We start from the raw sequence: 12,067 nt of genomic DNA, 5'->3' as shown, positions 1-12,067 counted from the left end.
GCAGGGCAGCCTCCAAGCTTTCAGGCTGTGCACACAGCTTAATTTTCCCAGCTCACCACAGAATGCACTACACTGTTCCCTGTCCTTGCTGCAGAAGCACAGGTACAGCCACTACTGTGCAAGTTCAGGAGCTCCTGGCTTCTTGGAAGCATCGAGCATATTATGTCTGCTAATAGTATTACACTGCAATAGCACAGAGATAGAAAATCCAGAGTTTTCCAGTTTTTTCTTGTTATAAGGTATTCTCTCTTCAGTATGGATGAACTGCATCTGCATCTTTCCTTGGAGGAAACAGGACAACTTGTATGTCATCTCAGATGAGTTAGCTCTTCCTGTCAACCAAGGAATTGTGGATTCTCTGAGAACAGTGTGTAAAATTCTTTCTCCTTCCTGAGCTGTGCAAAGATCAGTGTGTGAGATTGCAGATTCTTTCAAGGGATGGGCATGTGGAAGTCCTTCATATTCACTCCATACTTCATGCTTTAATTGCCTATGAAGCAACAGAACTGTCTTCTGTAATGTGCATGAAACTCTACAGAGGATTTCCCCAGCAGCTCTCAGCTCTGCCATGCTGTCTTAGGAGAGAGCAAGCAGCAAGAATGTCCTTGCTTCAGAAGGCTGGCAATGGCTCTGCTTCCATGTGCTGTCTCTCTGAGCTCTACAAGTTCTCCAAACTGCAAATGTTTTTCTTCTGTGGTAGTTCTGACTCATCCTACAGGAATGAACAAGAATGAAGTGTTGCTGGGATGGTTGAGAAGCTCTCTGCCTGTGGAGATGCCATCAACAGTGTCTTCTGCCCTCAGGCTGCTCGGCCCCACCTGGCAGATGCAGGGACCTCCACCACATTCAGTTTGGCATAGTGTCTTTTGGCAACGTGTTATATAGAATTACTTTAATAGGGAGCTACCTTCTAACCTTCCTGGCCAGAGGTGGGATAATGTCTTTGTATTGCACCACAGCAGACGGGTTCTGTGGCAGTCGTTTTGGAGAAGGCAGGCAATGGTTCACCATGGACTTAAAGTTACCTCATGCCTTAAGCTTATAGGGACAGGCAGTAAAGTGACTCATTCCTAGACTCAAGGAGCTGGGTCACCTCTCAGATTGGATCCTTTATCATGTTGCCATCATGCCTTCTGTCCAAAAGTATCTCTGGTTTGGCAGAGGCAGGGCTGCTGTCTCTGTGTGATCTTTTCATCTGGCCTCCTAAAATTCCAGACACACATATTTTTTTAAAGTCTTCAAACTACATACAGCCCTATCAGAACAGCATTATGGTTTTCCTTTATTTAGATCTTTGACATAACAAACTATCATGAAGTAACACATTTCTGTGTGTCAGTTGTTCAGTAGGAACTGTGTGAGTATAGAAGCAAGTCTTATTTTAGAACCCAAGTCTTTGATCTTTTTTATCTGAAGCCAAAGAACAATAATTTTAAGTCAGGTTTTCAGGGTTTTTTAGCCAAACCATGACATGCTAACAGGAACCTGCTATTTGTTGTCAGATTTCACTTCACTAAAACACCTCTGTTTCAGAGGCAAAATATTCCTTATTCAAGTGTTTGCAGAGGAGCTTCCTGGAGCTCTAAATATGTTCTTAATCCTAAGTATTAAGCAATTGTGCCCACTTTCAGTGCGGAAAGCAACTGAGCATGCTTTGGGGACATCCATAAAGCATTGTGTATACACAGAAGCACTTAAGGGAAAACAGAAGTCTTCTGAATTTTATGTGCATGTTTTCCTTGTGTTCTGCTTTCACCCGTCGTATACAGCATGTGGTACTGTAAACTCCCACAGCTGAGGTGTAGTTAAATAAGGTACAAAAGTCCTTTTTATGTGGTTGACCTAAAACTTGGGGGGAGATGAGGACATGCATACTTTCTGACTGTGCTAGGGCCAAAATCTGGCTGAGTTTAAGTGTTGGAGGGCTGTTTCTATTGGAAAGTTCCTTTGGACAGTGTAACTGTGTGTGCTCAGAGGTTGCGTGGGAGGAAATACTGATTTCTTTCCTTTTTGACAGAGTCTGTGTGGATCACATATGCTTCTGCCCAAGCATAAAGCACTTCTCTGTTCTGCTTTTTGGTGGATCCCAAAACTAGCATTGAACTAATCAGTAAGCAAAGGATCAAATTAAGAAGATAACATGTTTTGTGTCTCCATGTGAAACATTGCAGATGGATTTAGGCCACCTTGAGTCAAAGAAAAATATGAACCACCATCCTGTAGCCTTCAGCTGTGATTTTGTTTTGCTGGTGTGATCACTTTTGTTTTCCTATTATGACCTGAAGGATGCCAGTGGGTGTCAGAGAGTTCTCACTGCCAGGGGACATCAGCTTACCTTGGGATGCCTCTTGAACCAATTCCTGCCTTTAGGGGCCTGGACCCGTGACTCTGTCCAAACCCCATCTCTTGCTTTTGGTAATTCAGTTCAATTGCTGCATTCTGACAGGGAAACTGTATGAAGGATTCAGGAATAAAAATATGCAAGTTCAGCAGCTGACACAAAGAGCTGAACCAGCCCCACAGAGGAGGCAGGGAAGAGGGACAGCGGTTGGTGGCAGGAGCCTCTTTAGCTGCTTCCCTTTGGTTTTGTTTCAAGTGTTGTGCCCCAGGTAGTGTGATTTTATTGCAAGTTATGGAAAAACGAGCATACATTGCGTTTGGAAGGTGCTCTGTAGCAGTGACATTGTTCTGTTTCCAGCCCTTCATTCCAGTGGCCTTTCCATCATGGTCTAAAATGGAAGGATGCTCTGGTGGAGCTGGGGGCAGGGGGACCATACCATCTAAGGCTGGTGTTACTCTGTTGGTCTCACATCCTGAGCTTGCTTGTCTGATCTCTGCAAAGGGCTGGATCTGGGCATGGGGGAAAAAGCCAACCCCCCCAGATCTTCATCAGCAGTTCAGGGCAGAGCAGCAGCTCCAGGCTGCTCTCCTCTTGCATCACTGCTTGGGTGCTATGTGTACAAAGACAGCTCACGGTGAATTGCAGAACACTGTGTCCCCTCTGAAAACTGACCACAAGAGCTGAACATCTGGCCTGAAGCGGCTTTTTGGCAGGATATGGGGCCACAGTTTCTGGTTTTGATTCTCACTGTACATGTTATTGCAGCTATGCTAAGCGAGGGGAGGTGTGTTTGAGGGGGTGGGCAGAGGTGAGAAAGTGCGCAAGGAGAAATATGCTGGTCTTCCTCTGAACTGTCACCACGTAATTGAACAATCCTCTAGTGTATGTTCCTCCAAGTATCTCAGCTTGTGTATGCGGGTATAATATTCAGTATTGCACTCTCAGTTGTGTCATGCTGGATTAAATCCATGGCTAAACCACTCATTCACTTCCTGAGGACTGGGATGTAAACTGCCTATCACTGTAGAGCAAAGAGTGGAAACTTCTGCAATCTAGCTTTCTGTCTGTCAGGAGTCCCCCTGCTTCCTATGCACATGGAAATAAGATAACACTCTGATCCTAGCTTGCTGATTATAACTGCTTTCAAAAATCCTCCCTGTGAAGAGGAATCAGGAGCTTTGCAGGCTGACAAATATCATTCATGCCGCCTTTTTCTGAACAGGACGGAGTGAAGTGACTCGAGTTCTGGATTTGAATAAGACTTTAAAATGTACCGTGTGAGCCTGCATGCTGCGCCGTGAAGTAGCAGGGGTGCCTGCCCAGAATGCAAAACAGGCTCCCAGCAAGGGGCAGCACTGCTCCTGGAGAGCAGCTCTTCTCTGCGGAGATGGGGGGGACTGCTTCATTTGCAAATGTGATTTACTGTGTGTGGAACTGCAGAGGGTGGACGCTACGGGAACAGCTGGGACAATTTGGTTCTGTCGATTCTGCCAGCTGAAACTGTACATCTACGTCCAGGTGCCCACTTCATGTAAGAATGTTGAGTGGCTTTAGCTGCATTCCACCACAGACAGTGGTCTGTCACTCAACTGAAAAGCACCCAGATTCAGAAATTTACCTCTAGTGTAACTGTATTGACTAAAATAATATGGGGAGGGGGAATAAATTCCTGCATGAGGTAGAGGAGGAACTAGGTTCAAATAGAAGTCTCCTTATGAAGGCAAATATATAAAGCCAGGTTTGTGTCATAAGAATAGTGTGCAAAGAGCTCTTAGAATGATAACAAATCAAAATCAGTAGGTTTGGTGAGGAAATACTTTTTGTATGGCCTTGTCTCTGATATGGTTAAGTACAAAGATGGTAAAGAAACAGAGAAGGAAAAATTGGAGGGTGCAACATGTGTTCTTCACCATAGGCTCCAGGGGAGATAGGGGCTGTTTTCCAGCAGACTGGAATGTCTTGCCTCTAAGAAGTGCACTTGGAGTTACCTTCCTGTGGAAGGTGAGGGGCTAGGAACAGATATGTACCTGGTTTGAAGGTACCAGTGTTAAGATGTGCATCTTTAAGAGAGGACAAGCTCTTCGCCAGGACATCTAGGTGCCTAAAATGGTACAAACCATGTGCAGACCAGCTTTCCTTTTGCTCCTAACCAGCCAAAAGAGCAGCAGGAGGAGGGAACCAAGCCTTTCCTCTCGCTGTTTGTCCATGTAGAAGCATGTCAGCCCATGATCATCTGGAAAACACTGATTTGGAGTGAATGACCTTGGCGTGTGAAGGGTGAGGTTGTGGCTTGAGGTTGTTCCTCAGCACTTCAGTTCTTGGAGCTATTTTCAACATCAAGGATGACTCTTAGGATGCTCTTAGCTTCTGTAGTGTTTGCACTGTATTTTACTGTGAGACACAACGTTTCAACTCAGGGGTCTGGAGTACATGGTTGAATCAGTATGTCCCTCTGCCACTGGCTGAGACGACAGATTTCCAAGGAGCAAGAAGAGTAAAGGCTCCCTAACTTCTTACATCTAAGCTTAAGCTCCCACACACTCTTGGTACATGTGCAATAACATCTATACCAAAATGAGAAAGTTGGCATTCTCATTCCTGCTCCACTGCACTTTTTCATAATAGAAGGGATTGGACTTCAAAAGTAAAGCTGTGTTGAAGGAAGAATAGTGAAGGCAAAGGAATCATGTTAGTTCCTTCTGAAATATTGCCCAATTAAAATGCTGGCTATTCTTGTAAAATACATTTGCAGCAAGGTACTTAGAAATGATTTATCCACACTTCTTTGGAGAACACAGCCTCCAAGGTAGCACAGAATGTGAAACTAGCAATGGAAAATCACTATGCCTTTAAAAAAAACCACAAAGCAATTACTTCTTGGCCAAAGGAAGGGTGTGCCTGTCACTGGTTGTGTAAGGGGAAGTGGGAACACTGTACTATTAACATTCATGATAAACTGCACAGTTAATCATCATCCAGCTAGTCCCTGATTTCTCTCCTTTTCATTCTGGAATAAAGGGGTGGTGGTTAGAGGGTTTGTCATTGGAGGGAAAGGGAAATTGAATATTTAATGTGGCTTTCTTTATGACAAGGCACTAACATGACTCCCGTCTGTATTTAAATGCTGTCCCCAGGTTACGACTATGGCTATGTCTGCGTGGAGTTTTCACTCTTGGAAGAGGCCATCGGATGCATGGAAGCCAACCAGGTTGCTTTACACTTCGGTCAATGCTGCTAGAAGATTTTTTTAAAACTTTTTTTTAATTTTTTTTTTTTTTTTTGTGGGGTGGTGGAAAGCCAGTGAGTTTTTCTTGAACCATTCAAAGGAAGATCTGTTGTATAATGCATAACGCTGTGGTTTAAATGTTGTTTCCAGAAACCTGTAAAAGGCTTAGAAATGCCAGTGTGAAGGAGCTGCTGGACACCAAAGGGTCTGCCCTCCTCCCTGGCCTGTGTCCACACACTGGCTTGAGTCAGAGGCTGGTAGCTGACAGACTCCTCATGCAGGTTTTGGCCTGATGCTTTTTTGCTCACACTGAAAGACAGTTGGGAAGAGCTCTGCTAGCATTAAATGCCTCCTCCGGCTGTGTGCACACATACACATGTGACTGTAGGTGAAGCCTCTGGTATGCAGCTCTGAGTCAACTGTGACTTGCACACTCCCCTTTTCCATGTGCCTGGTGTGTGGGCAAGATTCTTGATTGTGCATCTCTCCCATATCTACCCTATCCTTCGGGAAACTGGAGCTGCAAACATGAGGACTACCCTACATGCAGTTGTGCCTGGTAAATCTGAACGTTTCCAGCCATTAAAATGCAAAGATGGCTTAAATCCCTATGGAATAGGTACCCAAAGGCAGCCTTTACTCTGACCTGATGTTTGAGGCTAGGACTGTTGTCCACCATACAAAAGCAAGAAGCATAAGATTTGTTAGGAAAAACAGAGATTCCCCCCTCACAGCCCCCACCCCTTGGAACTGCAGGTGATGGATCACCCAAGAAAAACTACTAAACAACTGATGCCCCTTCCTTCACTACATCCCTTAAGTCTCCTCTCCGTTGCCTTCTTCCTCCTAATTTGCCTGAGTAAGAATCCATATCAATTATCTAAAGCCTTTTTTACCTGAATCCCAAGTCTGGCTGTCATGGGAGGAGAAGCATGAGTCAGATTCAGAGCTGTGCCTCTGTGAAAATGTACTTACAGTTAATGAGTCTTCACAGCTGGGGTTTCAAAGGTCCCTCTAAGTGTTCGCATTTGCCTCTATTTTCAGTTACAGAGGTATTGCAATTTATAAAAATGTTTTACAGAGATAGTTCTGTTGCTGGAAAGGAGCCTGGCACATTCCCACTGGGGTGGTGGTGGGGAGCAGGGAGAGGAGGCTCCAGAATTAATTATTGCTTTTACCATCAGTGACAACTTTTATTTCCCCTTCAGTGTTGCTACAATTCTCAATTTATTTTGTTGTCACTGAGGGATCTGTAATTATGTGTGACACTCCTTTTAACCAAATGCTTCTCCATATTCTCTCCCCAGTTCTCCTCACATGAAATAATGTCTCCCCACATGAGAGCAATTCCCAAATACTTGGCAATTTGGGGATTCCTCTTTTACCTGTTGTTGACACCTGCTTTGCCCCTTCTTTGGAGCATCCCTATGTACTTGGACAGGTGTTTGACTTGATCAAAATGGGTCTGTTCCTACAGCAAAGAGCATTTAAGCACCAGTTCTTAAACTGAACTGAGTGCCTAGAGGTGCCCAGTAAATCTCTGTACACACAGGCACATGAGGAGGAGCTGGCTGGCTTATGTTGACCCTCCCCAGCAGAAGTTATATTAGACCTTCAGGTGCAGCCCATCCTGGGCCAGAGCCAGAGCCCTAGTAGCGATGGGGTGATGGTCCCAGTTCAGTTCTCTATGTGTTAAAAACAGATAGGGTATGGAGTCTTCCTGGTTTCCTTCCTGCTCTGCATGGCTCTTTGTGTGAGCAGAGCAAACATAGAAGACAGAGGGGTTAGATGAGACCATCTCCAAAACCTGCATGTGCCTGTCTTCACTGTGTTTTAGTAGAGCTGCAACAGTTTGTAATTAGTGAAGCAAGAAATGTGCTTTTTGGCTCAGGGTGACCCAAGCTGTATGAATTTGACAGGGAGAGTTTTAACCTCTGGATTGGCTCACATAAGTTAATTTCCCTGTGTTGCTGTTGATTGAACACGGAAAGAAAAAAAAAAAAAAAAGGCCTTCTTATTATTTAAATAAGAAAAAATAGAGAAGTAGTAAGGTTTGTATCTGACCTGCTGCAAGGGAGGGAGCTGACTTTTAAGTTCTCAGTAAAGGCCAAATAGAGATTTTTAGAAAGGCGGTTATGCAATTTGGTTGTCCTTATTCAACAGATATTCCATTTTAAGATCTTCCAGGGTAGAGCTGCAAGATCATCTCCTTAGGCTGAGAATTAATCTGCAGTTTTACAAGCTGCAAAAACCAAAACCTGTGTTAGCTAAGACCAAGGTTCTTTGATAGTTCAGTTATTTTCAGAAGTTTTATCAGCTATCCCTGTCAAATTCACTCGCTTGTGAGAGCGTAAATAGCAAAACAGTGTCAGCCCACAGTGACATCCTAGCCCCTTGCTAGTCAACCTGCTTTCTGAGTCATCTCGAGGCTGGGAATAAATAGCTTCTGCAGAGACTACATTTTCTGATGGTGCTTAGTGCCTGTTTAACTGTCCTGCCTGAAGAACAATCATTTATTTCCCTATCTTGTAGAATTCCTATATTGTTAAGTCCTTTTGTTTTACTCTAAACAGACCAGCACCCGCTTCAGATCATTCCCAAATTTGTTAACTACAGATTTACCAGGTCCAACTGCCTCCATTCAGTAGGTCTAGCATGTGTATGTGACTGCTGCCATTTGAGGGGGCTTTGTAGTAACTACATCATGATAAAGAAGCATCCATCTTCTGTGCTGCCCTAATTTTGTAGGGGCTTTTCATTCCACTTGTGTTAATTGCCACAGCTAAAGTAACGAAGATACTCCCCTTTGTTGATTTGGCAATTTATTACAGCTCAAAGGTCCTATCTACTGTCTGTGAAACGTGATGGATAGTGGTTATTGCTAGTGCAGAGGTGTTGGGGGTAGGTTGGGCCAGCTGTCCTGCTGGTTTGGGAGGCTCTTTGCCCCAGTAGGACCAATGGGCTGTTGAGTTGTTTTGCAGAACCTTGTTGCAGCCTGATGTTTGTGGTGTTCCTGTTGGTCTTTTGCTACAAGTTGGCTGTTGTTTTATGAGAGGAGACCTCTTTTCTGTCTGTGATGAGCTGCTTTTCCTTTGGGGAGGCACAAGGATTTGTAATGGAAAATGGGGTTTCTGTTTGCCAAGTCACATAGTTTCTCCAAAAGAATCATTCCCTTCTTTATTCTCACTTTGAAATGTTGTAATGTGGTGTGGCATTTATCTTATTGCATTTTCTTTGCATTGAGGGTTGATTTAGCTGCTTGATGGTGTAGTGTTCCTGTCTTGGGCCACCATTTCTTAAAACATTGGGAATACATCCCACAGCTCTTGTTTTCCGTATCCTGCTGATATATCTGAAATCTGTCTTGCACTTCGTGTTCATCTGTAGAAGAGACACACATAATCTTGTTACAGGGTGCAAGAAAATTGGGTGCCACGTGTCATAAAAGCAGGTGAAGGAGGATAAATGGAGAGATCCTGTCTCTTCTGCTTGGATATTTTACTGTTTTAGTTGAGGTATGGAGCTGGTTGTCATACATATGGAAGCAGAAGCAGCTTTTACACTTAGGAGCAAATTATTAGTCTTGATGGTCTATGTAGTATTGTCTTGAAATCCTCTCAGGCCTCGAACTTAGAAACACTGGCAGTGTGACCATGGCCTGGGTTTTGTTGGCATAAACTAGCATCTTTGTCATCCTTCCCTCCTGTTTCTTAAGTGAGAAGGCAGAAATGGGAGAGCTATAGCGTGAACTTTCAAAAATACGTACTTTGTGGAGTTCTCCAGACATGTGCTGAAGTAGTTGTTCCAAGCCTTGCGCCTTCCTGCACCGAAACCGGCACATTTCAGAGAGTGGTTTCCCCTGTTTCAGCTTGCTGAGCACAGTGATACCTCAATTCCCTGCTTGTTTCTTGTTGGAGAGGCACATTCTGTGCTTGAGTACATCCCACCACCATGCAACTGGAAACAGCAGCTGTGTTTTTCTTCTGCTTTGAGCCCACTCCCTCGTATCCATTCCCTGCCGCACTTTCCTGCAGCTAGTGTGAGCAGAGCTCTGGTACAGATCAGACTTTACAGGCCTTTCACTGCTGGTGTTAAGATCCACAAGATGCTTTGACAAGTAGGCAAAGCCTAAGACTTTCTGTCCTGAAAACATTTGCAGTAGCCAGGCACAACTCTCTGTGGCTTCCCAGTTAAATACTGAAGGAGCTTGTGGTTATCCTGGGAATGCTTCTGTTCCGGTGACCTGTACTTGGAGTATTTATTGAAGCCTGTGGTGCAAGGAGTGTGTTGCAATCTGTAAGAGAAAATGTGTGGCCAAACATCAAAGATAATTGTTTTCCTTTTGGTAGGATATGCTGAGTTGTGGGATCTGTCATTTTCTTCATGGTTTGGGAAATGTGGTTGTAATGGAGTAATTTTTATGATCCAGGTGACCTATGGAATGTTCTCTCCAAAGGCTACCTTGTAATGAAATGAGTGGATTTCCAGGCAGCAGAGCTGATTTGGGTGGGTTTTTTTGTGTCTGATTCAGGGTGTGACCTTGTCACGAGCTCACTTGGGGCTTACATCACTGAGGCTTGACATGTTGAGTCAATCATTTGTTCATTCCTACTTGTGTGTCACTAATCACTGCATCATACCATCATGTAATTGGAGTTGTAAGCCTCTGAGATCCATAGGGAAGCCTGCAGAGGGAGGCTCCTTGTGCTGGGCAGAGGTTTGCCTGTGAGCAAGCAGTTGGGTCTGCCTGCGATGTCCGGCAGCAGGGCTGGGTGCGTGGGTGTTCGGGTGTCTGTCCTGCAGGGATGTTGTGATAACTGCACTGTCTGCTTCTCTGTTCGGAAGGACTGACTACATCCCTGTGTGCTACAGAGACCTTTCTTCATTCAGAAGAGAGTGTCTTTTGTTGCAAAATGTAACTGCCAAAACATTCTTGTGCTGAAAATACCTTCTTCTGTCACCTAAGCATTTGTGGTCATCTCACCTGTTCCAGCCATGTGAATCCTCTTAGTCTTTTCTCCTTTAGCACAGGAGGTCATAAGAGATCTTCTGCCAAAGACTTCACACACTCTTCCTTCAGCCAATGATAGCTGTTTTTTTTCTAGCCCTATCTGGATAAAAAACTACATTTTTGGCAGTGCTGTCCTGCCTTGCTTCAGGAAGCAAACCATGCTAAACAACATTTTAAAATAAATGCACTTTTAACTGGAAGAGTTGTGAAGCTGTGTCTTCTTGCTCTGCTTGCGTGATCCCAGCTTGCCGTGTTCCTCTGCCTTCTGGCTCTTACTCCAAAATCCTGTCCTTTTTTTCTTCAGCCTCACCCATGTGCTGAGGATTGTGTGCTTGTTTCTGCTGCTGTAGTGCTGCTCAGTAATGGGATTGTCTCAGAGGACAGCTTCTAAGTGAGCTGCTTGGAGCATGGAGCAGATGTTTAAGCAGGACCTCCTTAGTGTCCCTGGTTGCTGCTGGGGACGTATGGCCCAGCAGGGTTATCTCAGGACTGAAATATTATTGTGTGTTGCAGAATTACCTACTTCATGCGCTGAAGCTCTCTTGGGCTACTGTATAAATAGATTGTTCAAGGTAAAGCATCCTTCCTTACTCCAAAATGAAACTGCTCTGCCTCTGGCCCTGGGCATTTATGTTCAGATTATGAGTTTGTTGGGGTTTTTTGCCAGCTGACATTAATATCATGATATATCTCTGAAATGCCCCTTCTTTCCCTGTAGATCTCAAATGCCTTGTTAATCAAGTAATTCTCTGTTGGGATAGTTGCTTTGTTTACAATGCCAGGAGCTTGAGCTGGCAAATGTTAAGGAATAATTGTGATTTGCTGACGTTTGTTTGAATAACTTGATCCATGAGTGTTGCTGAGTTAAGTGTAAGAGTTTTACTGCTGAGCTGCTCTTACTCTCAGATTGTATGTTTATTGTGTTTACATTCATGATGGGTTGATTTTCTGTTAAGATCTATAGAAACTCTATGTATGTTCTTGTGTTACCATTTGGAAGGTGTTTATCACTGTAGCATCAAAGAGCTTCAGAGGAGTAAGGTGAAATCAGCTGTAGGACACATAGTGTGTTGCTACAATTGATTGTGTATGTGGTCAGAAGGTGGTTTTGGATTAAGACGTAAAATCCCTTCATCAGGCTCCCATATGAAGTTAGCAGGACTCATGCCACTAATTTATTTGCTTTGATGCTTTTGAAGTTGTCCTTTCAGTAAGCTGGTCCTTTCAGTAAACTGCAGATACACTATCAGAAATTCCCTCTATACTCTGGGAAGTGGATGGTGCTGGTGATACCGATTGAAGTTACTTAAAGGAGACACAGAGAGAGGGAGAGGGAAATGTCTGTATGGGCTCTGTTTACACAAAAGCATCTCAGTGAGCACACCGTAACTTTCATTTCCAGAGCAAGACCCTTTTTTGGGGGGTTTTGCCATTATGGTTTGCATGAGACCTGCCACTGGGAAAGGGATGGCAGCCATTCTCAACCCAA

General features: G+C 44.2%; 1 protein-coding gene across 1 annotated transcript in view; it reads left to right on the top strand.

Moving 5' to 3' along the window:
* Window positions 1-12,067, top strand: part of RBM6 (RNA binding motif protein 6) — a 57,885-nt gene that overhangs the window by 17,185 nt on the left and 28,633 nt on the right. The window contains exon 6 of the mRNA XM_051627360.1: window positions 5,476-5,549. Coding sequence (XP_051483320.1) covers window positions 5,476-5,549 — 74 coding nt within the window. The remainder of the gene's footprint in view (window positions 1-5,475; window positions 5,550-12,067) is intronic.

Source organism: Apus apus, chromosome 9 (assembly GCF_020740795.1).
Source record: "Apus apus isolate bApuApu2 chromosome 9, bApuApu2.pri.cur, whole genome shotgun sequence".
NCBI classification, from domain to species: domain Eukaryota; kingdom Metazoa; phylum Chordata; class Aves; order Apodiformes; family Apodidae; genus Apus; species Apus apus.
Note: the sequence above shows the minus strand (reverse complement) of the source record. Positions and strands in the feature narration are given on the sequence as shown.